Source organism: Trachemys scripta, chromosome 6 (genome assembly GCF_013100865.1).
Source record: "Trachemys scripta elegans isolate TJP31775 chromosome 6, CAS_Tse_1.0, whole genome shotgun sequence".
NCBI lineage: Eukaryota > Metazoa > Chordata > Testudines > Emydidae > Trachemys > Trachemys scripta.
This window is the reverse complement of record NC_048303.1, coordinates 10,086,021-10,112,692: the sequence shown is the minus strand read 5'-3', so window position 1 is coordinate 10,112,692 and position 26,672 is coordinate 10,086,021. Positions and strand designations below refer to the sequence as shown.

Genomic DNA, 26,672 nt, shown 5'->3' with positions numbered 1-26,672 from the left:
CTGAACTTTATTTTCCCTACCCACAATATATATAGGAATCAGTTGAACACAATGTTTTATTGATCTATTTACAGTTGTAAAATGTTGGCATGATCCACTCACGGTGCATTGTTTCTTTACTGTTGTGGATGGCCCTGCTGTTTCAGCCTCTTGTTTTTGTTTTTCATTCAGTTTGGCACTTTCCATGTGTTCTACAACTGTCTGCCTTCGAATGTAATCTACAGCCTGGCTGCATGCAGTGCAGAACAACACATTACCATCAACGTGAAATTCCTCCTTGCCAAACTCAGTGACGTGGTCTTTAGGGGTGATTTTTCTAAAGTTTTGGGCATTTTTTCAAAATTTTAATTACTTACATCTGGAGGCTGAAGTGAAATTTGAGATGCATTAGAACACAAACCCCTACATGCCATTGAGTAATCTCTATACACCTGAAGCAGTTTATTGGAGTATGTTTAGCTATGTAAACTTAGAGCGCATTCAAAAATCAACCACAAGAGGGGGAGGTTGTGCGCATTGAATAAGTGACACTGGTACTTTCAGTAAAATTTAGTTAATTGTTAATATGGTTTTATTTGTTCACAAAATGTAAAAACTAAAGAGTCTCTTTAAAAATGCAAATTCCACCTTTTTCCGTGGCAAACGGATTTCTAGGATCCCTGATTACAACTCTTACTGTCCAATTAACTTTTTCAGAGTGAGCGATATTCAGTAGAAGAAGCGCTTGAGTTATAGATTGAAACAAACAAAGCTTAGAAAATGTCCTTGTTCTTTGAATGTTCTGTCCATGGAAGAACTTGTAGTGAGTGTTTCCCCCCTTTATAGTCAGATTTGTCCGTGTTTGGCTTGGTTTCCCTGGAGTTGTTTTAAATGGGCTGTTTCCTTTTAATCTAGATAAGTTGTTGCCAGGCCACCGTGGGGCTCTCTGGTTACATCTGATGCATTATTGTGACTCGTGCACAGCCCCCAAAATGCCAGAATTCATTCTCTATACTTTCCATGCTGAATTCAGCAGACTTCCATGGAGAGAGATGCACCCAGATCAGATGCTCATGGAAGAATTCTTTAAAGTAAGCACTTAATGCGTATTGAAATAAGACCATTTATACTTTAGTTAATTCCGTCTTTGAAATTAAATGGATGTCTGTTTCAGTTTATTTAGCCAAAGAGTACATCAATTAGATTTATTGTAGAATCTGAGGGTTGCTATTACAATATATTATTTATAATTATTAGTACTATAATAATTTATCAGTACGATACTACTACTGTGAGATTCAGTTACATTGATGTATGGCCCTCAGTGGTACTATCTGAGCTTATGGTATCTGAGTGGATGTTTTCAGACTGCGATGCTCAATGTGCAGCCTCAAAAAGGCAAACAGACTGTTGGGAATCATTAAGAAAGGGATAGGTAATAAGACAGAGAAAATATCATATTGCCGCTATATAAATCCATGATGCGCCCACATCTTGAATATTGCATGCAGATGTGGTTGCCCATCTCAAAAGAGATTATTGGAATGGGAAAAGGTTCAGAAAAGGGCAACAAAAATGATTAGTGATATGGAACAGCTGCCATATGAGGAGAGATTAATAAGAGTGGGACTTTTCAGCTTGGAAAAGAGGAGACTAAGGGGGATATGATAGAGGTCTATAAAATCATGACTGATGTGGAGAAGGGAAATAAGGAAGTGTTATTTATTCCTTCTCATAACACAAGAACTAGGTATCACCAAATGAAATTAATAGGCAGCAGGTTTAAAACAAACAGAAATATTTTTTCACACAATGCACAGTCAACCTGTGGAATTCCTTGCCAGAGGATGTTGTGAAGGCCAAGACTATAACAGGGTTCAAAAAAGAACTATATAAGTTCATGGAGGATAGGTCCATCAATGGCTATTAGCCAGGATGGGCAGGAATGGTGTCCCTAGCTTCTGTTTGCTGGAAGCTGGAAATGGCGACAGGGGATGGATCACTTGTTGATTACCTGTTCTGTTCATTCCCCCTGGAGCACCTGGCATTGGCCACTGTTGGAATACAGGATACTGGGCTAGATGGACCTTTGGTCTGACCCAGTATGGCCTTTCTTATGTTCTTATCCTCAACCTCCTTGTGAGGTAGGGCAGTGCTATTATCCCCATTTTACAGATGAGAAACTGGAAAATGTAGTGACTTGCACAAGATGACACAGGATGTGCGTGGTGGATCAGCAATTGAGCCCAGTTCTCCCATGGCCCAGGCTTGTGCTCCAACCACCGAATCACTTCCTTTCCTTTAATATAGGCACTACAACAATGCAAATAAATAATAAGTCCTACTCATGAACCAGGGCCTCATCGTGCTAGGTATTGTACAAACACAGAACAAAAACATGGTCACTGTCCCAAAAAGCTTACATTCTACCTATAAGACCCGAGACAATGGGAAGATACAACAGAAAAATAGGGAGCACGTGGGCAGCTGGGCAGCATGATGGGCAGTGGCCACACCATACCAGCTGCCTAGCCATTGTCACCATGCAGTGAGGTATTAAACTTTCTAAGAATGATTTTGTCAGCTTGGCTTTAGGCTTGCAGGCATTTGCGTCGAGGACAGCTTATAAATGAATTTCTAGACAAGTCGGGAACTTGAGAAAGAATATTAATCAAATTAGTGTTCATTTTGGTAATGTACTGAACATTTCCCCAAAAGTTGACTCTCGAGCACTTTGGGTTTATAATGTATAATTAACATGACTTTGGAAAATAAGTATCAATATATAGACCATGTGTGAAGTATCAATCAGTGGATTATAAACCATTTTTATGCTAACTAAAATGATCACCATACTTCCATTTTCTAGTTGACTGCTTCTGATTTACACCCTAAAATTGTAATACAGATAGTGGTGGAACTCCAGAATCTTTCTTCCAAGGCCTTTACTGCCTTCCTGTCAGTGTTACATTGTCCCTGCACATCTAAAATTGATACAGAATTTTTTGATCTTCCCCAAAGAGAGAAAAGCCAGTTGCAATTTTGCAACGGAAAGTCCACAATAGCCTGAATATTGCCTCTGCATTTGAAATAGTCTGAATTTGGTGGCCTTCTGGAAATACTGCAAAAGACATTTCTTTGACTGGGGTTTTGGGAGGGCTGAGGGTTATACTTCCTTGATGATGAAGGGGGGTAGAAGGGAATTCTTGTAGATGACTGGCTGACTTGAGGTCCTGTTGAATGGCTTATTTAAAGCTGCGGAGATTGAATAGCTTTATTAATGATGCTAGGGTGCCTAAAGCTACGGACAGTGTCTTTTGAGTTATTTAAATCTAAATAAATAAAATAAAGGTGCCTGTCTGTTTTCTCCTAGGTTGAAAGAGGCAGCCCGAAGAGTTGTTTCATTTTCTTGGGTTCTGTTTTATGTGACGTAAACTGGGTCAGCGTCCTGTCTGATGCCTGGAATCCCAAGCCCTGTCCTGAAACGCACAGTATGATTGTCTGCTTGCTCTGTATGGTGGTTCTGTTGGCAAAGGAGGAGCAGCTTATAAGCAAAGAGGTAATTTTGAAAAGGTTCAGAGATGGATCAGATTGCCTGGGGTTTGTCACAAACTTAGACATCTTAGCATTCTAAGCTTTGTTTATGTGCTACGGGGACCTATGCAGATGACACATGGGGAGATGGCAATTGGAAGCCACCATATTAATGGTTGAGGCCAGACAGTGTGTCTGATAGGCTGATAGAGTGGTCCATCAGGTTTACAGAAATATACCTTGCATCCATTAATCTCTGTTAATTTCCATTACCAGGCAAGCAAGTGTACCATGTCTAAACCCTGCCTAAGCTGCAGCACACTGGTAAAAGAAATTCCATGAACTATGTCCAAACCTGGATCCATTGGGTCTGTCTATCTTAGATATGTATGTCACGTTGTCTGGAGTGGCTCTCAACTGTGAGTGCCCGCCTCAGGGCAAACTGTCAAAAAAACAGGACAGACTGCCCAATCTGCTGGTGTTTTCTATAATTAGATTTCACCACAACCCACTGACAAATGGGAACTCCTGGATCACTACACTAGTCTTACCCTGAAGTCACAGACTGTCCCTTCAAACTGTCCAGTCTGTCTTGCCACCCAGACAAACTGAACTTTGTGATAAAAGGTCGCTCAGGCCAAAAATCACACCACATCAGGTTGCTCCCAGTCCCAAAGGACCAGTCACTTAGCCCAGATCAACTGGTACTCTAGATCTTACACCAAAGACAATGCTGGTAGCCAATTTCTATAGTAAACTAAGTACACTTTTATTGAAAGGTTAAAGCAGGTAAAATATAAGTACAGGTGAGTAATTCCAAATGGTGGCAGTGATGTAATAAACTGCCAGTTTCCCCGAAAATCTTTTCAGGGTACCCAGATGATTTCTGGGGATCTCTACTTTTGCATCTGGTACACTCCCCTGTAAGAGTCCAAACAGTCCAGAGATGAAGGCGCTTTCCTTAAATCCAGACTTACAGCTTCTTCTCACAGACAACAACTGACAGTGACGCTACTCAATGTGGGCTTTTCCTTTGATGTCCGGCAGTGAGGAATGTATTTTGTGTCTATTTGACCTCAGGTCATCACACACACTGACCATGTGCTTTGAAATTAGCCTTTTTACTGATAAAGCTTTTCATTGGCATTTCACACAGCTTTAGTTACAGGTGTATTTGTTATGTAAATGTTTGCCATAACGTTATAACTGGACACAAATGATTGAAAACTATGCAAGTAACGACCCATTCATTTTCATTATGTTTAAACACCAAATACATTCAGACATTTAACAATCGCTTTGATCTATGCTAATACACAAGTGAATTGACTGGCTCTGACCTGAGCTGGCATCTCGTCTGGTCACAACATATATATGGTTCCCTTTAGCATATCTAAGCATCTCACCATTGTACTGTATTTATCCTCTCAACACACAGGGAAGTGCTATTATCCCCATTTTACAGATGGGCAACTGAGGCACAAAGATGCTACAGGAAGTGTTTAGTGGAACAGGGACTTGTAGCCAGGTTACCCAAGTCCCAGCGTAGTGCCCTAAACGCTGGACCATCTCTCTCTTTTGAGGTAGCTTTCTAGTGCCCACAGTGGGACATCTTCATGTGAGGAGCCTGATTTACCCTGGTGGATTAATAAAATTATTGCTTCACCCTGATCCCCACGGCCTTTGTAAATAAGAACATTTCACTAGTTAGGGCCTTTCTGTGAGAATAAGGACTGAAAATACCCTTAGCTATGTTGTTTCAGTTTAATTCAGACTAGACTTTTATACTGTGTTGTGTGAATGTGGCATGATGACCTCTCTGTGAATTGAATTTTACAGTTTTTAATGTACACCTCTACCCCGATATAATGCTGTCCTCAGGAGCCAAAAAATCGTATCGCGTTATAGGTGAAACTTGCTTTGATCCACTGGAGTGCGCAGCCCCGCCCCTCCAGAGCACTGCTTTACCGCGTTATATCCGAATTCATGTTATATCGGGTCGCGTTATATTATGGTAGAGGTGTACATGCGTCCAGAGCTTGAGGGAGACGGGAGACATATTCAATGAATCCAGATAGATATATCTGGTTCCAAGCCTTTCTAATGAGGAGTCAGCCCTCTACAAGGAGGCAGGCTGCTGTATTCTCTCAAGCAGGGAATGATTAACTGAAGTGTGCTACTCTTAAATGTAATAAACAGCTGTACTCCAGGGAGAGCTAAGAGATTTGAGTGTGTAGTAATATTTTGTGTATTGCTTAAGTGGAAGTTGTTCTATCGTAGGAAGTGGTTGTAAGAAGCAGTGATCTAGCTGCAACTGAGCCTCCAGCGACTTTTTAGGGGTTGTAAAAAACCAAATATACACGTTTGTCCCCACCACTGAGTCTTTATCTCACTCCTCCAGGTGATTCTTCCCCAACAGCCATGAAGGGTAGAGAGGCTACCCTTCTCCCCTATATAAAAATCTATAGGAGCTCTTTTCATTTTCCCGTATGATATTTAAGTACAATTAGCTTGAACTGCTGCTGGTCCTAATGCAGCCCACATCTGCATCTATCCCCAGTTGGCCTAGGGCTGTTCAAAACTGGAAAACAGTAAAACTTGGTGCAGGAACCCTGACATAATTGCCAAGGAGCATAAAACAATCCCCATGGAAACATCCGTCATCCTGTTACACCCAAATACACTCTGATTCTGTACTTTTATAACATGATATAAACAAATTGAATCAGTCATCAGCATTCTTTACATTTCTGGAATATTGTTTATAGCCTCAGCCATATAGCTGCTTCTACAAACATTTATTTCATAACATAAAACTCTCCCTTCCCTTCTGAACGTACACATGGAGACGCTATGTAACTATAGCAGCAGGTCAGGGTGATGTAGCATTCCTAAGGCCTGATTCATCTCTATGCCAGCTTGACATTGGCTGTGACTCCTCATTGGGCAGAGATTGCAGCACAATCTGCATATTTTTATAACCAGCTGCCTTTGGCTGAGTTTATTCCACCAGTAAACCCCCCCCCCCCCGGTGGATGGAGATATCCTAGTCTCCGACAGCACCTGAGTTCCACTTTATGGTTGCATTTAAATATTTGTCCGATAGAGAGAATAAATGCATTAAACACAAAGAGGAGCATTTAGCAAAAGTGGGTTTTAAAGATTCATTACAAAGGTCAAAGATGGAAATCAGTGCAGTTTACATACAATTAGCTATGGGTCACTTCACAGGTCCCCAATTCCCCCTGTGGTGGCATGGTGAGTCTCCCAAAAATTCTTTGTTTGCACAGAGCCTAGCACAATAGGGTGCTGGTCCATGACAGGGGCTCCTAAATTATTAACAATAATAATCAGCTTCTGTTTCAGTTCCTTTGATGCATTGTGTTTGAAGGAGGTATGACGTAGTTCTCCATCCTAGCCTCTAATCCGCAATCGCCGTTGTATTTTCCAACTTATTCAAATGACTGGAGTTCAGTATCCCAGGCGACACACTCCTTTCCACAAGTACTCCTGTTCCTTTTGCGGATACAGACTAACACGGCTGCTACTCTGAAACCTTCCACTCCTTTCAATGACCACCTAGATATTTTGTCATTTCAAAGATCTTCCTTAAACTTCTAAAGATACACTTGGGTATAATGTGTGAGCCACCCAAAGAGATTTTCCTCCTACCTCCAGCAGGCTTGGTATAAAACACTTTAAAGCAAGGTTCATTAGCATCTTAACTCTTTTTTCTTCCCTTAGAACGTTCCTGTGACTTCTTCACCTGAATGACAAGTTCTGATTTGAGTCCTTTTTTCCTGAGAGTGTCCTAAAATGGACACAGCATGGCTGAATTGTTATATCTTTATTAAAATTATAATTGTAACATTCTTGTCAATCTGATTTCATTTGGATTATTTCCAGGTCATTAGGGTACTCGATTTTACCGAGTTAACTGCAATTGAGAAACATAGGAATATGCAATCATTCTGTTGTATAAGTAAATACACTGGAACTTAACCAAGTTAGTTCATTGTGAATTAGGAGAACCTTTGTGGCTGCAGCTTTCTTGTAGTGGAATGTTTTTGGAACTCCTTAGATGTGAGGAGGGAAAGAAGTTGAGATGGGGTGTGTGTGTGTGTGTGTGTGTGTGAGAGAGAGAGAGAGAGAGAGAGAGAGAGAATGAATTGGAGGTATCATAGTGTAGTGGATAAACCACTGGACCAAATGATGGGAGGCCTGGGTTCTGTTCCCCCCTCGGCCACTGATATATATTACCCGACCAGTGTGACCTTATGGAAGTCAGGTCATGTCTCTGTTTCTCCGTTTGCCCTCTTACGCTTTCCTATGTGTTTAGATTGAAGCTCTGTTTATGGCAAGGACCATCATATTGTGCCAACACATTGATCTGCTAATTTTGGTTGGGGCTGTCAGATGCCACTGTAATACCAATAGTACATACAAATGCAATGAGTATTATTTTAGCACAATGAACTATTAAAGCCACACTGCTAGCAGTCAGCTGTTTGGTAGGTTTTTTTATTACACTCTGTGCATCTCTAATCTAAACATTGTGGATTGATCTCTCCATTAGTTTCCAATACTTAGTATTGTGACTGTTCATAAAAAGAGAATTTGGTTTTTTTTAATTTTCAGGAATCGCCACTGATTAACCTCCTTGGACAGACCAGCTCTCTTCCATGGCAACTTGTGCGCATTGAATCTTATAAAAGCATCATCAGCTACTTTAGAAGCCACTATCCTCCTTCCATCATCCTAGCCAAGGATTCTGCAGCTGAACTGATAATGAAACTCTTAAAAGTTTCTGCAGGCTTTGGTGCTTCTTCCGATAGTCATGTGCATCTTGTAAGTATGATTGGCAGTTCTTCTGGACTGTTCTTGATCATCTTCTAGTTGTCTTGTTAAGGTTGTGATGTGTCGTGTGGTCATATGGGCCATGAGAATAGAGCTAAGTGTGCCAACTTTTTTAAATTTTAATAGGACGCAACACTAAAATGCCAAGCATACATTCACCAAGTGGTTCAGTTTCTCAGCATCCTGGAACAAAATGGAAAAATAACCCTTTCAGTATTGGAACAAGAAATGTCAAAGCTCTTAGACGATATTGTCATCTTTAACCCTCCAGGTTGGTTCTAAGGAAATGCCATGTTTTTTACAGTTGTCAAGACATATTATTTATAGAGTTAGGCTAGTTACAGATACAGATACTTTTTTGAACTATTTTATGCATTTAAAATACATGCGATATTTCTGAGATGGGCTTTGGACCTCTGAGGATTTATTGACTGTGTAATGAATGTCCCTTGGAAAGTACCTTGGTTTTGAAGAACACATATGCCCTCTCACACAGCTGAAGGGGAGAGAATTCCCTCTCTCACTCATCAGCCAAAAGAAAGAAGGTTCTTGGGTGTAGGTGGTTTGGAATGGGTGGTGGAAGAGCCCGCCTTTTAGCAGCTGAACAGCACGTTGTCATGTATCAGATTTATCAAACACTTGCTAGTTAAAAGCAACAGAGGGTCCTGTGGCACCTTTGAGACTAACAGAAGTATTGGGAGCATAAGCTTTCGTGGGTAAGAACCTCACTTCTTCAGATGCAAGTAATGGAAATCTCCAGAGGCAGGTATATATCAGTGTGGAGATAACGAGGTTAGTTCAATCAGGGAGGGTGAGGTGCTCTGCTAGCAGTTGAGGTGTGAACACCAAGGGAGGAGAAACTGTTTCTGTAGTTGGATAGCCATTCACAGTCTTTGTGTAATCCTGATCTGATGGTGTCAAATTTGCAAATGAACTGGAACTCAGCAGTTTCTCTTTGGAGTCTGGTCCTGAAGTTTTTCTGCTGTAAGATGGCTACCTTTATATCTGCTATTGTGTGGGCAGGGAGGTTGAAGTGTTCTCCTACAGGTTTTTGTATATTGCCATTCCTGATATCTGACTTGTGTCCATTTATCCTCCTGCGTAGTGACTGTCCACTTTGGCCAATGTACATAGCAGAGGGGCATTGCTGGCATATGATGGCATATATAACATTGGTGGACGTGAAGGTGAATGAGCCAGTGATGTTGTAGCTGATCTGGTTAGGTCCTGTGATGGTGTAGATATGTGGGCAGAGTTGGCATCGGGGTTTGTTGCATGGGTTGGTTCCTGAGTTAGAGTTGTTATGGTGTGGTGCGTGGTTGCTGGTGAGAATATGCTTAAGGTTGGCAGGTTGTCTGTGGGCGAGGTCTGGCCTGCCTCCCAAGGTCTGTGAAAGTGAGGGATCATTGTCCAGATTGAGATTTCCATTTCTTACATCTGAAGAAGTGAGGTTCTTACCCACGAAAGCTTATGCTCCCAATACTTCTGTTCGTCTTAAAGGTGCCACAAGACTCTCTGTTGCTTTTTACAGATTCAGACTAACACGGCTACCCCTCTGATACTTGCTGGTTAGAAGCTGATGGGAGGAAAATGGTGCAGCTCCCTTAGCAGCATCCAATGACAGCACATTCCCACTTCACAGTAGCTGGGGTGGGGAGGGCTGGACTTCTCACAAGAGCATTGCCCCAGGTCCTTGCTCAGATGGAATTCTCTCTTTTCTTGTCATCCTTTGGTTCATTAGGTGTCCGATAAAATTTTTTTACAGCCGGGTCTAAGTGGCTGTGGCCTTGGAAGTCATTTAACTTCTTAGCCTCAGTTTCACCATTTGAACTATGGTGCCAGTAATACTTCCTTGCAGTGGGCTGTGAGGATTAACGAGTTAGTTGTTCAGTTTATAAAAATAGTATTAAAATACTTAATTTCCATTTAGTAATGTAAATTGTTGAATTAAATTGTGAAAAGAATAAGAACTAAGCATTATAATGACATGTTTAAATTGCTTTAAAGAAAATTGTTATAAGAGGTTGCTATTTAAAGGGTCCCTATGAAATAGAATAGGTACTATGAAAAGAGATTCAGGGTCTGAATATGAAGCAAGGGGTTCAGGTGCTTAGACTGGCAAGGTTATCTGGATAATCTGGTATTTTGGGAAATGCTGTGGGACTGCTAAAATCTCTAGGACTCGTCTGGTCATATTTGAAGTGATCAAACCGCTATAAGTTGTTCATTAACTTTATTTTACAACCAAGTTGTGTTGAGTGGGAGCCCAGTAAATGTCCCCCCCCCCACTTAAATAATAGTAGCACCTAGATGCCCCAGCTGAGATCAGGACTCTGTTGTGTGAGGCACTGTACAAATAATATAGTGCCTTGCCTGAAGTGTCTAATTCTGCAAGACAAAGTGGATTCTTAGGAAGGATTATCCTCTCCTTTTTATAGATGTAGAACTGAGGCACATAGTGAATAAGTGACTTTTTCAAGGTCATACAGGAAGTCTATTGCAGTGACAAGAATTGAACCCAGATCTCAAGAGTCCCAGTCCAGTGCCTTAAACACAGGACCATCCCTTCTTTAATTTTTATTTTTACACCTGACTTGTTCTTACTGGTATTTTTGTCTTTGACTTTCAGACATGGATATGCAAACGCGTCATATGGCTCTCAGTAGTCTCTTTTCAGAAGCACTGATGATGATGAATAATGCTAGCATCACAACAGCAGAGTCGCTACGAGGTAGTTTACAAAACTGGATCAACACCAAAGTGCATGGCCTGCTAGTGATGCCCCTGCTAACAGCAGCATGCCAGAGCCTGGCCTCGGTCAGACATATGGCAGAGACTACAGAAGCTTGTATTACAGCTTACTTTAATGAAGGTAAGAGAGAACCTCTATTCTATCACTTATGCCATGTTCTGAGCTAACATTAATGATCACCCTTGAAATGTCCACTAATTAATTGCTAGTTTGGAGCTCCTTGTAGCCTCAGGCCACTCAGTAATAGCTTTAACTTGGTTTTAATTTCATAATCAGACCGTCTTTCCTGAAGTACGTTGTCGATGTTACTTACTGTGCTCCGTATGTGTATCTGCAGTAATATCTATACACAGTCAAGTAGGTTATGGACAGTGTTGTTGCTTATTTTTGAATTTCTTTGGTTGTATGTTTTACAGTCTTAATGTAATGATTTCTTAGAATTGTTTCCATCCACACATCACTTTCTGATACTGTCTGGCTTTGCCTGATGGCTATTCTCTTTCTAGCTGAGGGGACGTAAATGACGCTTCCTATTTATTCTAGTCCATCCTTTTATGGAAAAGTCGTACGGAATTTAATAGAAAAGGATAGTATCAGGGGGTAGCCGTGTTAGTCTGTATCTGCAAAAACAACAAGGAGTCTGGTGGCACCTTAAAGACTAACATGCCCAAATAAATATGTTAGTCTTTAAGGTGCCACCAGACTCCTTGTTGTTTTTATAGAAAAGGATGGTTTTTCTATAAAACTTTTTAAAAACAGTCATGTAGAATTTAATACAAATTGTATGTTTGGTAGAATTCTGTGGGATGGTTATAAGAAACCTTGTAGAGAGGATCATGTTCTCTCTCCAATTGTGTAGGTTTTTGGAGTGATGTCCATGGAACTATATATCTATTTCTGCCCCAGTCAATTCTGTAAGATTTTAGCCCACCCAAGGGAAGTGTTTCAAGTCCTGTCACTGGGACTTATAAAATGAATACTGCTGTAATACCTGCAAATGTACTTGCTTACATGGAGATAGCCTAATAGGTCTTTTCCATCTTTAACCTCCATGATTCCCTGACTAGCTGATGATTTGGAATATAGCTGCCAAAGTATGAATTATTTAATTTAAAGGAACATAATCAAGTAGGTTAGGTCTAAAGCTTTACCCTGTCCTAAAACTGTTTTAACAAACACGTCCTGTCCTTTCTGTATTTTCTTCTCACTTTGTTTTAAGAATTTCCTCTCAACCAGGATTTAGGCTGGGGCCCTATACTCGCCTCCCTTCAAGTTCCTGAACTCACAATGGAAGAATTTCTGCAGGAATGTTTATCCTTGGGAAGCTACCTGACCCTTTATGTCTACATGCTGCAGCGTTTAAACACTGAGCAGACTCTGACCAATGAAATGAAAATGCTGCTAACTCTTGGCAAATGGCTAGAGCAAGTGTATCCAAGGTATTTAAAGTTTGATTCAGTACAGTCGTTCGGTCTGGTATAGGACTATACTCCAGGCTTTCCAATCCCAGCTCTGCCACTGTTTCTTGAGCAAGTCATCTTGGCCTACATTTTCAGGTATCTACTAATTTGGAATATGTTACATTCTCAGTGTTCAATTGGAGATGCTAGGGGCCTGATATTTTTATAAGGTGCTGAAGCTAATGTGGGATGCTCAACTTTGGGGGAAAACATTCAGGACTGAGTATTTCCAACTGGGCACCCAGTATTGGTGGACACTTTTTGAAAATGGAGGTCTTCATGTCCCTGTATCCCTGTAAAACACGGGTAAACCAAACGGGAAGGAGCGTGGTGAGAATTGAGTGTTGTTAGTAAAGAGCTTTGAAGCTGTAAAGTGCTATGGTACTGTAAGTACTAAGTACTTATTAAAACACAAATAGTGCTGGTGTATAATGCACTAGTAAGTATTACATACTGCTCAACAGTTCTATCCAGAATGTAGCAAATCTGTTGGCTGGTAAATGCCTCTCCATTTCAGTGGCAATAGGGGCAAAATTTTCTTGATTAAAAAGCCTTGCTAGGAGAATGCATGCTCTCCTTTTTGCAGTTCAAATCTCTTGGCCATCTGATGACTGTAGTACCCTCCAACTCTATCCACTTGATTGCCAAAGTGGGGAAAGACAGCAATCTGCAAAAGGCTGTTTTGGTACCTTCTCCAATGCTAAACACATGCTCCAAGATTGCTGCAGGGTTTTTTGGTGGTAGGAGGACTGGACAGAAGTTATTGGAGCACAGTCTGATGCAGATCTCTCGTGCTGTTGCTTTCTGTGGAATGTCTGAGTTCATTAACCTTGTGTGTGACCTTCAGGCCGTTTGGTTTTAAAACAATCTTTAAAAATAGCCACAGAGGAACTTGTGCTGTGTGCTTTGCTCAGCAGAAGCCTTCAGTGTTTCCACTGCTATACAATAAAGTGGAAAGTTTTAAAATCATGGTTAAAACAAAATCTACTGCTCCTCAAGAGTATCAAATACCTGTAAACAAAGCCAAGATCAAAGAACAATGGGCCTGACTCACCAGTCTGTTGCACCAGATTTTATACCATTTATTAATAAATGTAAGGGCTGAAGGAGTCATTGGGATAGTCTAGTTTGATCTTCTACATAATACTGGCCTTTGAACCTCCCCCTTTAATTTCTACATCAAGCCCATACTTTCTGGAATGCTACTTCACTGGAGTTATTCCAGGATAAATACTAGTATATCTAAATGTCCTTCACAAACGTGTCAACTAAACACCTCACTGGGCTGGTGGGCAAAGGGACACTTCCCCGTGCCACAGGCTTACGAGATGTTGAAGGAGAAGGAAGTTCAGTTTCTAAGCATTGTTCTTTCATCTACCAAAAGCTCAGTGAAGGAAGAGGCAAAGCTGTTTCTTTGGTGGCATAAAGCCCTGCAGTTATCCTTACTCCAAACGGAGCAGAATGACGCCATCCTGATTGAATCTGTCATCCGGATATTGCTCTCAATACAGGGCAGGCAGAACCAGTTGGCGGAGGAGAGGTTGATGTCCGGAATATTGGGTGTTATTGGTCTAGGCAAGAAATCTCCTTTGTCACCCAGGTAAGAATTTAGGAAGGAGCGCTCTGATTAAGAAAGCACGTATTTTGAAAATACTTGCTCAAATCCTATACGCTTTATGAATGGATGGAACTAAGCTCTGAAGTTGGGTTAGGAATCCAAAGCTTCTGAAGGTTTGGGGGTGTTCTTGTTTTGGCCTGTTATAGAGAAGCAATGGAGTTTGGACCGCATTAAGATCTGAATGTAAACTTTCCCATAATTTGTGCTGGAGAGAGGGGAAGTTGGGAGTTCTGGTTTGGTGCCATCTCTAGTTAGGTTTGCAGAGAGATCCATCAAGGAAAATACTTGCCTGGCTTTCTTTTACCTTGTCTCTAGCAGTCAACTGTCTTGCATGTCTGACATTACCAGCGTGTGTGTAGTCATGTTCCACTCTGCCTTTCCTATATTATCCTGTATGTGTTGGAAAACATGAGTGGTTCAAAGAAACACCGAACTTTGCGTGTTAAGCAGTTTACTTCCTGAAGAGGTGGATAGGGATCTTGGTAATAAGAGAACAAAAAGAAATCCAACTGAAAAATGAAAGGGAACGTACTCCAAACCAGAAATATTTGTTTGGCCCTGATCCAGCAAAGCACTTAAGCATGAGCATAGCTTTAAGCACGTGAGTGGTTTCTTTTGGGTGAAATCCAGCCCCATTGAAACCAATGGCTAAGGATACAATTCTGTCACAGAGGTCACGGATTCTGTGACTTTTGGGGACCTCCATGACTACTTCCAGGGCAGGGCTGGAGCAGCTGTCAGCCTTGGGGCCACTGGAGCAGCAGCCGGGGTTGGGTCAGCCCCACTGCTACTGGAGCAGTGGTGGGGCTGCCGCCTCCTCTCCTCCCCCCCCCCCCCCCTCGGGACTGGAGCAGCAGTGGGCTGGAGTGGCTGCTGGAGATCAATCCCAGCATCACTCTGACTATTAGTCTTCCCTTAGGGTATTATTTAGTGAAAAGTCAGGGACAGGTCACCGGCTTCCATGAATTTTTGTTAATTGCCTATGCCCTGTCCCTGACCTTTACTAAAAATGCCAGTGACAGACTCTTAACCTTACCAATGGCAAAACTCCCATTAAGTTGAGTGGGGGCAGGATTTCACCCTTTTCCGGCGATAGACATCTCAAAATACACAAAGGATGTAAGTACAAAGAATTAAAAGAAGTGGTTTGGGGTGATCTGAGGATATAGCTAGGGACCAATGAGATCTCCAGTTTATTTGTGTTAATTTGTATTATACTGCAAGTGGTGCATTGCATTTAAAAAAAGGGGAGGGGGGGAGAAAGATCCTTCACCTGGTTTAGTGCAAGAAATAATAGGGTGATGTTTTTGGCACGTCTAATCCTGATGCTCAGTAATATCTAAATTTTACATCAACTTCTCTCTTCCTCTTGACACTTAAGGTTCCGCGTGGTTGCCCGCAGTATGTCAGCCTTCCTGTCGGTGCAGATTCCTCAGGAGAATCAAATCCGTCTGAAGCCTGGTTCAGAATTGCAGCTCTCACAGAAAGCCCAGCAGGTAGTGTGTCAGCCGTTGATTTCACTGAGCAGCCTCTGTCTCTGTATTGGCTAATCAAGTTGCAGTGTGAGGCTCATGGGAATCATTACAAACAATGTATATTAAGCCTACCTTCTCCTCTGAAATGCCTGATTTCAGTGAGAGCGAAATGTCCATCCTAATTTGGCCCTCAGTGCTTTCCCCCTCTTTATATCTGGGTCTAAATTCTGAATTTCAAAAGCAATTACTTGATGTTATCCTTGTAACTTGAGGAACATTTGTTGGTATCACAAACTACTGCACTATTTGCTATAACTTGGTAGGACTGCTAGTGTGTGTTTGAGAGAGCAAGACTAAGATACTTGAGGTGATCTAGGCCAGGGAAGTGAGTTGCATAGGCAAAGCTGGTTGCACAGCAACCCATGTTGTTTGGCAGGAATATTTTGTCACATTATAAATCTTAAAACACACGGCTTTCAGTGAAATAGTAAGTTGAATAGACTGAGTGAGAAATAATGGAAACTAGATAACAGAAGGAACTGGAAAATATACTCTTTGACAGTGGGGCGAAGGAGAGGATTGAGCACTTTTACCAATGGAACATCAATTTGCAGTAATTTGTGTGTTTCTTAAACTTTGGATCAAAAATAAACCTTTCCAATAACTTCAGAATACAAAAAGTGTCAATAAAAAGCGGACAGGAAAGGGTTAAGTTCTTCTGAGGCCTCGCCTGTATAGACAAGATGCACTGGTTTAATTAAGTGTGATTTTTAAATTGGTGCATACCTCTGTGTGGGCTCTCTCTCATTTCTATTTAAGAGGGGCTTATTTCAGTTTAACGGATTCCTAATTGTCTAAGCTAAATAAGACTGGTTTAAATCCAAATAAGAGTGTCTGTGAAGCCTTTTGTACCAATTTAACTTAACTGGCTTAAAATTGTTCCATTGGGCAAATCAATGCAACGTTGTCATGTCCACGATAGCTGAGTTCAGGAATGTTGGAACCCAGCAACAGCAGGTAGAAGGGATGAAAAAATATCAGCCTTGACTTTAATATATTCCTTGTAAAGGGTTATGTTCAGGCTATGTTTAGCCCAACATTTATGTTTTGTGAATACAAACCTTTAAATGACTAAGACAACAGAAAAACATCCTCTTGCAGATTGTTTGCAAGCCACACATTGCAGCAGTATGCTAGTGCATGAGAACCTGACAGTGGAATTAATCAGAAATGAAAGCGAAGCTGTCTACTCTTTTCCTTCTTTGGTATGAGTGAAAAGTAAATGAGGTTCATTCAGAATTCTTCCAGCTTTAATTAATCACTGGTGTTATCGCTAACTTAGGTTAGGGATTTCTTTTTAACATAGGATTTTTAACCTGACAGTGTTGGGCAGAAACAATATACATACGTATATGGAAATCATGGGCACTGAGGAGAACATTGTGAAATGAATTGCAAGAGTACTACGAGCTGTATTTGGTGTGTTTTCCCTTAAGGTTAACTGTTTAGTGCCTGATGTAAATATAAATGATATGCCTATTAAAGAACCACAGTGAAACTTAAGACAGGGTAGTTGTTCCTATCACCCATAGAGAGAGAACAACATTGGTATATGTAGTGTGAATCTAATCTGCTGATACTGTACTGTACAAAATGTGGATGTTGAATGTTACATGATCATGGGAGCTTGTTATACAAATATTTGTATAAAACCACTAGGTAGATGTAGGGTCAGATCCTCGAGTAGTGTAAATCAACATAGATCCATTTAAGTAAATGGAATCACATTTGTTTAAACCAGCTAATGATCTGACCTATTAATTATAACTGCAGAAAATAGGGACAGAATATACTTAGCTAACTGAATTTTTCCCTCTATTTGTAGGCACTGAATACCCTTGAATCTATGGCATCAAGCAAACAATATACGGAGTATCAGGAACAGCTCTCCCAAGCATCCCAGTTTATCAAGCACCCAGATCATTGTCTTCAAGATGCAAATAATCTCTTGGCTCTCCTTGTGAACACTCTGTACCCAGAAGTGCATTACTTGGACATTATACGATAGCAGGCACTGAGATCACCAGAAACCTTTTTACAGTCTTGGCTTTCTCCAGTTTATGTTCAAAGTTGTTATTGCACAAGTAATTTTCACTTGGAGAGTTGTACTTTATATCAAAATGAATCGAAGGGGGAGCATGGGTGGGAAATGTCCACAGGCATGTTTTTAACTTTCTTGGGTATTTTAAGTTCTTAACATACTGCTTTAAATGGAGTCACTCAATTTCTGTCTGGTGAAAACACTTGAATGGCTTCCCGTGTATAGCACAATCTAAAAGGGTAATTGAGACTAGATATGTGAATCCTTTGAGAGAATGTAGCTTGTCCTTGTCTTATATACAGCAGTTGGTTTTTTGCTTTGTGCCTTTTTCTTCTTCTGAGACTTCATTGCTTGGGCCAATCCACACATCAGGATTGTGTGTAAGCAGAGTTTTGGACCACTGTTTAACCATGGCACCTCTAAAAGTTATCTACCTACCTATTCTGAAACTTGGAAACTCACTATATCCATGAATATAGTGTCTCTTTAAAAATTGAACTTCTCTGTGATTGCGCAGACCTCTGCAGTGGAATGTGACCTTTTACATCTTTTCGCACCCCTATAAGCAGTAGCTGAAATTTTAACTAAGCACTTGAGATTTTTCCCAACTTCCAGATGTGACAGAATCTGATTCCATATAGTTTGCTAGAATGAACCATTCATGTCCAGGTTGCTTCTATTATAAAGACAGATAAAGTCAAGAACTGAGTTTCTAGATGTAGAAGGGAAAATAGCCATTGGTATTCATGTTAACTCACCAATTCCTCGGTGCTGCTGAAAGAGACTGGTTGTTTTAGGGCTGAATTGACCGGCAGGGAGACTACTGTGGCTTTCCTTCCTCACTAGTTGGGTATCTTGATATCGGAGATGACACTGTGAGAAGTGACCTACTCTGTGTTTAATTTGGTGATTTCTTCTTAAAATTCTGTTACCAAGGTGTGAACCGTGGGCCTGGAAATTTGTCAGTTTAATTATCATAATCTTTGTTGCCTTCTTTGAGTGCATTAATGAAAGGAACATCTAATAAGAAAGCAGAGAACAGGTCTTCCCAGCTGTGTTTATATGGCTCTGTAGCCATTTTATTTGCCTCCGTAGGATCTGATGTGTTCCAAACGGCCTTAAAGTTCCGTTGCCGTGGTCTGTGAATACCTCAGGATTTTTGCAAAGGAACCATGATATCTTTTTCCCATCCATTACTCAGTGCCTTTATGTTTAGGACACGCTCACATTTTAAAACACTTAGCTCTGGTCACCAATAAAGGAAAAGTCCTACCTACAACCTCTTCCATAACTGATCATCAGCACATTCACCAGTATTGCACTTACATATAGTTTTAGTGTTAGAGAACTAACCAGTTACTGAGTGACTCACTTGTTTTGTAATTTCCCTTTCTCTTCTTGCCAAATTATGCAAACCATGTCAGTTGGGACTTCAGACAACACCCATTCTCCAATTGGTCTTGCAGTTTTGTTCTCTATGTACCAGCCCATATTTGCTATGTCCTTCATTTTGTGCATCAGCCAACCATCACTACCGCATGTCTTTAACGGGCCCTTTTGGGAACTTCGCAACTGGAAAAATAAATTCTACTGCTTTTTTCGTTTAGGCTTAAGGCACTGGTTTTAGCACCTTTATTAGACGTAATGTTATGCCTCAGTTGTGTAAAAAATGTGAAAACACAAGACTTTTATGTATATATTTGACATGCAGGTTTTAAAACAGAAGCCATTGTGTCAGCCTTTGAGTTTTTACAGATTGTGAGTTTATAATGTACTAGGCCTCCAAAGACCATATGAAATAAAAAAAATGGAAATCAAGTAGCTCCTGGTTAAGGTCCCGATAATTCCATCGAGCCACAAGAAGCAGCCATATCATCCCCCAGTGTGTAACTTATTGTTCTTGGGAGATGAAGGTATTGTCTGGGTGTTTGAAGTCTTCAGGTTAGGTTAGTTGCCTTTCCTGACTCTATTCCTTGTGTGCACGTTACACGACCATGTTATATGATTGGCAGAGGTCCTAAGAGAGGCCCAGGAGGAGAATGACAAGAATGTTGCTTTTTCTTCGTGGTGATATTTATTACAAGTTTGTAAATAAAAGCTGTTTATAGTTAATTTGTGCAGTTTTGATCCCTAAAGTATCAATATTTGTGGCTTTTGGAAAACTTGAACTGTAAGGTGTCCATTGCAATAAAGTGAATGGTCTGCTGGGCTGCACCCTACTTTCTATTAAGAAAATGAAGGCTGGGAGGGGAAGGTCATTGGTCCCTTCCAGCGTTGGACACTTTGTGATCATCTAGTCTGACCTCCTGTATAGCACAGTCCATAGAACTCTTAGAATTCTTAGAGCAGATTGAGACAGGCTGGACCCCTCTTCCAGGGTACCACTGAGGTCCCTCTGAGCCTGCCTGTTCCACCAGCCTGGGCTCCCTCACCGTATCCTGCTGCACGCGCGCACACTCACAGGTAAGGACACACCCAGCTGTAGAATCACACAGCGTCTGCAACCAGCTCTGTGTGGGAAGACTCAGCTCAGGGAATTGCCCAGCTCTCAGGTACGCACACCCTCTGGAATGTAGGCCTAAAATTATATTGTCTTGCGCTGTATAGAGATCTCTACAGCGTAAACTCATGAAATTCGCTTCCTTCCTCAATGTGGAGGAAGATATGCTCCGCTTCTTCCCCGCCCGTTAAGAATTGCACAAACTGGGTTTTAGAATAAACAAAAAACCAAGTTTATGAACTACAAGAGATAGATTTTTAAGTGACTATAAGAAATAGCAAATATATTAAAGCAGATAACTGAGCAAATTAAACAATCATGCAAACTAGGCTTAATACATTAAAGAAATTGGCTACAAAAAGTAATTTTTCACCCTAAATATTGTTTTATGCAGGTATACTTTTCACAGGCTGACCTTTCTTGCTTGGGCTCAGCTCCTGCCTTCTTCCCCCCTGCATCTTCCTTTCTTTGTTTCTTCAGGTGTTTTCAGCAGTCTTCCTTCTTGGGTAGGGAGGCAGTGGAGAAGATCCAAGATTAACTCACTCCCCAGCCGTAAATAGAATTTCCATAGGGCAGGAATCCTTTGTTTTCCAGTTTGACCCCCAACCCCTTCCAGTGGAAAAATACCCCTTTTTAAAAATAGGCACAACATTAACTTTCTTCCAGTCTTCTGGAGCTTTCCCAGTGCTCCATGACTTATTGAAAATCAAATATAAACTGTCTAGCTGGCTCCTCAGCCAGCTCATTTAAAATTTTTGGATGCAAATTATCTGGACCTGCTGATTTAAAAATATCTAACATTAGTAATTTCTATTTATTATCCTCCAGATATACTAGTGGAATGGGAGGAGAGTTATCACCATGTGACGAGACAATCATCTGTTTTTCCCCCAAATTCAGAACAGAAATATATATTGAACACTTTCTTATTATTGATAATTCTACCATCTCCATTGAGTAATGGACCAATACAGTATTTTGTCAAGATTCTTTTTATTCTTAGTATATATATATATTTTAAATTCCTTATTGTCCCCAACTTTGCTGGCCATAGATTTCTCCTTGTGTCCCTTTGCTTCCCTTATCAATATTATACAATTCCTAACTTCTGATTATCTATTTAAAAAATTTTTATAACTGCTTTCACTTCCACTCTAAATCAGGTCAGTTTTTTAACCAGCACAGCCTTGTTCCTTCATTGTAATATTTTTGGGTTTTGTCATCTATTAAGGTGTTCTTAAATAATTGCCAATTATCATTCACATTTTTCTGATTAAATTCTTCCTCCCAGCTGATTTGGCTCATAATTGTTTTCAGCTTTTTGAAATTGGCCCTATTAAAGCACAAAGTATATATATTACTGATCTGGACTTTATTCTGCTTGCACGTTATAAATGTGATACAGTAACATAAGAGAGGCCATACTGAGTCAGACCAAAGGTCCATCTAGCCCAGTATCCTGTCTTCTTACAGTGGACAATGCCAGGTGTCACGGAGGGAATGAATAGAACAGGTAATCATCAAGTGATCCATACCCTATCACCCATTCCCAGCTTCTGGCAAATGGAGACTAGGGACACCATCCCTGCCCGTCCTGGCTAATAGCCATTGATGGACCTATCCTCCATGAACTTATCTAATTCTTTTTCTTTTTCGCACCTGTTATAGTCTTGGCCTTCACAACATACTTTGGCAAGGAGTTCCACAGGTTGACTGCCTTGTGTGAAAAAATACTTCCTTTTGTTTGTTTTAAACCTGCTGCCTATTAATTTCATTTGGTGACCCCCAGTTCTTGTGTTATGAAAAGGCGTAAATAGCACTTCCTTATTTACTTTCTCCACACCAGGCATGATTTTATAGACCTCTATCTTATCCCCCCCAGCCATGACCACTTGAACTTAAGCTACCATTAAGTTTTAGTTCAGTGATCAGCTGCTCTTTATATGTTAGGACAAGGTCTAAAAAGGAATTTTCCCATGTTGGCAGCAACACATTTTTTTTTTGAGTCAGGAAATTGTCATCAGTAATGTTTAGAAATTCCAAGGATGTTTTAATACTGACAGCATGAGACTTCCAGCATTTGTCCCTCAGATTGAAGTCCCCATGCTCATGCAAGTGTTTTTCCTATGCCCTATAGATAGGTGTATCAGAAGGTGGCCATCTTGTTCTCAGTGTGATTTGGTGGCCTCTAGCAGACACCAACTAATACCCCATCTTGTTTTTTATCTGGTAGGACATTTATTCTTAAGCATTCAGGATCATTTTCTTTTGAGTTATCCGTGATTAAGTCACAGATAACTGACACTGTTTTTGACACAAAGTACCACTCCCCCTCCCCTTTGTCCCACTTGATCCTTCCTGACTAGGTTATAACCACTGATTTTTAACATTCCAATCATGCGAATCATCCCATGAGGTTTCAGTGATACGACTAGATTGAATTTCTCCTAAATGAGCAATTCCCATTCCTCTTGTTTCTTACTCAGCCTGTATAGGCGTTGGTGTATAGGCAATTAAAGAATTTCTTCTTTGGTACCTTGATTACTAGTGCTAATTTAAGAGTAGCAGTAACTTGCGATAATGCAGTGAAGTAGAAAAACTGAAGCATAATACTTGCGTACAATGTTTTTATCTGCAGATCTCCATGTACTTTACAAGTCTGCACAGGGAGTTCACAACAAAGCGAGGAATAGAGCCCCCTGTGACCTGGTCGTGTTCTCACACTGCTCCCGACTCTATACATTTTGCATGTCTTGGGAGAGGATAGATTCATGGACATTTTTTTGACTAGCCAAGCTGAATGATTTAATGTTCCCATCTCCCAACAAACAATTGGAGTAAAATGTGTGCGTCTAAGAAAGAGGGAGGCAGTGGGAGTGCATATGTGGTACGTGTTGATTGTTGCAAAAACGGAGTCCGTAGTAAGTACTGTATTATATTTCATAGAAATAATCTGCAAATGTATGTCTCCCCCCCCCCCTTTTCAATGTACTTTATTTAACATTAACACCAGTGGAGCCCTTTCCCTCTGCAAACAGCTTGAGGGATCCGTGTGTAAGTGGGAAAGAAACAGTCGTAGTGAAGAAATATTTTTCAAGATCCAGTTTGTCCTGTTAAGGAACAATCCTGTACTGGGATTGGGTTAAAGATGAGGTCACCCAGGTAGATGATTTCCATCTCAAATTTCTGACATTTTAATAGGAACACAATGCAGCTTGTATTCTAATTAGAAACATAAAAATAAACAAAGCCAAGTACACTATTAACTACCTGTTGCTAAGATACCGACTGCCCATTTTTAGCTCTTAAACTACACCGCCCATCTGAAAGCAGCAGCCAGAGTCTTCCACTGCCGGTTGTGACAAAGCCCCGGCAATATGTGGATATTGGATGTCATTTAAACTGTGCACCTAGGAGTCGAAGTCGGATCTTACGCTCCAAAAACATAGGCTTCGATTGGAGCCCAAACTACCTGAGCCAAAGGACTGGCTTGCGATGGCATTGTCACTGGATGGTTACATAATCACCTACCCGAGGAGATCTGGCAATCTGCTTAGAGCAGAGAACTGTATACTCGCTAGCTAGTATATTACACAGAAACAAAATACAAGCAGCATCTAGTCTGCCTTCTAGGAGTCCCCAGAACCAGGACCTCCACTCCAAAGGGGGAGGATTCCCCAGTGAGTGAGGAAAAGCATTTGATTTGCTTCCTTTGTCCGTCTCCCAAAATGTGTGTGCACTTCTTTCCCCACCTGAGGGACAGGCTTTCTTTCCTTAGTCTTTCTATCCCTTTAGAGAGTCAGGTGAGGAAGGAAATGAGATCCAGTAGGTATCTTGGGGTCGGGGCAGCTCTCTCACTGCAGGGGCCTTTTGTTGCATCTCCTGCTGTAATGCAGTGATGAGAGTGAATGCACTGCCGACAGATTGCCTGGAATTTTGTTTGCTGGGAGAGGGTGGTGATGCAGAAGTAAAGGAGATCTAATCTGCTCTTCGGCACAAGAGTCTAGGAAACACGCACTATACTTTAGATTTAATTGACTGCTTAATAGGGAAACCCAATATAACAACCATTCTAGTCACTGCAGTTACAAACAGTAGGTTTTTACAGTCAATCAAAGGGAATGTTATGGAGGGTAATTACCAAAGAGGAAGGTGCAGTGTGGGGCTTGGAAGTAGTAGACCCCGTTGGGAATTAGGGTTTCAGAGTTACTAAAAGTAAATTCTATGCATCCGAAAACGGAGTTCAAGCTGTTGTTAAACACATTAATTAAATCAAAGGTATCTATGTAATTACGTACGTGGCTCTTATCACCATAGTATCTGACCATCTAACAATCATTAATGGATTTTAGCCTCCAAACAGGGAAGAGCTAGTCCCATTTTACAGATGGGGCACCGAGGCACAGGCTAGATTGAAGTGACCTGCTCAGGGTGACACAAGAAGTCTGTGGCAGAGCCTGGTATTGAATTCAGATTTCCTGAGTCCTTATTAATTTGACCGTCTTTGCTAATGAATCCACAGCAATTCCAGGGCAACACCGAAAGGTAAAAGACGTCAGCTGAAGATGAAGAACGAGTACCTCAAAACAGCTGAGGGCTGAAAAGATTAAAAAAAAAAACCTGTGGTGGTGAATCATTTAAAGTGGCAGTAGCCATCGCTCACGAAAAGGAGCTTCTGAACCAGAGGCAGGTATTTCTAAACTGTTTGGGATAGGACTTTATACACAGTCTTATTAGGTTGGCTAAGGCCTTTTCCATAGAAAGGCCTAGTCCCATTTAGCAATATGGGAACACTAGGAGGGCGGTCAGCTTGAGAACTCAAGATTGAACTCCTGGCTGCAATTTTTATGGCCTGTTCCCACTTCCGTGGATGTCGGGGAGTTTTCCCATTGCCTTGAATGGGTGCAGGATTGAGCCCCAAACTGGAATTCAATGTATCCTGCGCGGTGGTCACCATTAAGCCAAAATATCCTCAGTTTCCACACTGCAGCATCAGATCCTGCAGATAGTTCCTGCTGTAGAGATAAGGAAACAACTGCAGGAAATCAGGCCTGAAAGAGTAACATATTGCAATGTCGACCCCTTCTCTCCCCCGCCCCCTTCACTCTGCCAACATCCCAGCCTTTATTCCTCAACCGGCTTCTTCAAACAACTCCCTGCTTTCTTCTATGATGCCCTTTACTTAAAGGGAAAATTCCCCAATTAATATCTGTACAGCCACTACCTCCTCCTCCTCCATAGCCCCCCTTAAAACTCCACTCTGAGGTGGTGCCTACAAAACCCAGCCAGCTGTCATGGCTGGCCCCATGACCAGCTGTGACTATCGCTGTTCCCATTCCTGTCTTTTCTATCTCCCTTACTACTGGTAACTCCCCTGGTGTTTAGGGCACTGGCCTAGCACTTCGGAGACCTGGTTTCAAGTCCCTTCTCTGCCTCCCATTTTCTGTGTGACCTTGGACACATCACTTATTCTCTCTATGCCTTCATTTCTCATCTGTCAAAAAAGGGATTACAGCCCTGCCCTACCTCACAGGGGTGCGTGAGGGTAAATGCATTTTTTGGCATACTCAGAGAAGCCGGCAAGCCAGAATCTTTAACCAAGTTCTTTGAATATTAACCTCATCCTGAATAAGTCGTGGGCCATGTTGTGTGTTAATGGTTCATCGTAACTTTGCTTTAAAAAAGAGTGTAAGGTGCTCATATACCATGGTAACGGAGGCCATATGATTAGATACATAGAATCCCGTTGTTACCCCCTCTACTCTCAATTAAAAGCAGCAAAACCCAACAGCAACAAAACTGCCTGTCATCGCCATGTTTATTAGCTTCTTTGTTATTCCCTATCCCCAACCTGTCGTCCGTTTGTGCCTTGAAGAGCGTGTCCTTACTGTAATCCTAGGCTGGGATTGCAGCTTGAGCAGATGTACCCGAGCTACCTTGGGCACCAGGCCGTGAATCTGCAGGCTGGCTGTGCAAGCCCGCCTGGACCCTGGATAATTACTCATGCAGCTAGCCATGGTGATGCCCATGCGGCTGAGCTAACAAGATTAAAGCTACATTGGGTATACCTACATGCGATGCAATAGCACGTCAGGATTGCAAGTGTAGACGTACCCTTTGACCGTAAGCCATCCATAAACAGGGACACTCTTTATGCAGGTTAGTACAGCAGCCATCATGCTGGCATCCTCATCGTCAGCCTTTATGTGCTCCCACGATATCAAAATGTAGTAATAAGTAACAGGCGTGTCAGTGGTAATGGTTGGTGAATGACGACTCTTTAATGGTGACCACCGTAGAGTGGTATATAAAGTGTGGGGTGAGCATGCTGAAGGAACCTTTCTGCATAACGCATCTACGTCTGAGAGTGGGCGGGGAATTTTTCCTTTTTGAAAA

General features: G+C 41.3%; 1 protein-coding gene across 3 annotated transcripts in view; it reads left to right on the top strand.

The window, feature by feature from the left end:
• EPG5 (ectopic P-granules autophagy protein 5 homolog) overlaps nt 1–19,984 on the top strand; it is a gene marked incomplete at its 5' end in the record, with an annotated part of 77,933 nt that extends 57,949 nt beyond the window's left edge. Inside the window, 9 exon segments of one of the 3 annotated variants that reach the window (XM_034773404.1) lie at nt 895–1,070; nt 3,353–3,538; nt 8,152–8,361; nt 8,497–8,641; nt 11,000–11,242; nt 12,342–12,561; nt 13,967–14,182; nt 15,582–15,696; nt 17,561–19,984. In XM_034773404.1, coding sequence (XP_034629295.1) covers nt 895–1,070; nt 3,353–3,538; nt 8,152–8,361; nt 8,497–8,641; nt 11,000–11,242; nt 12,342–12,561; nt 13,967–14,182; nt 15,582–15,696; nt 17,561–17,743 — 1,694 coding nt within the window. 3 annotated transcript variants of the gene reach the window in all.
• Between the last annotated feature and the right edge of the window lie 6,688 nt (nt 19,985–26,672).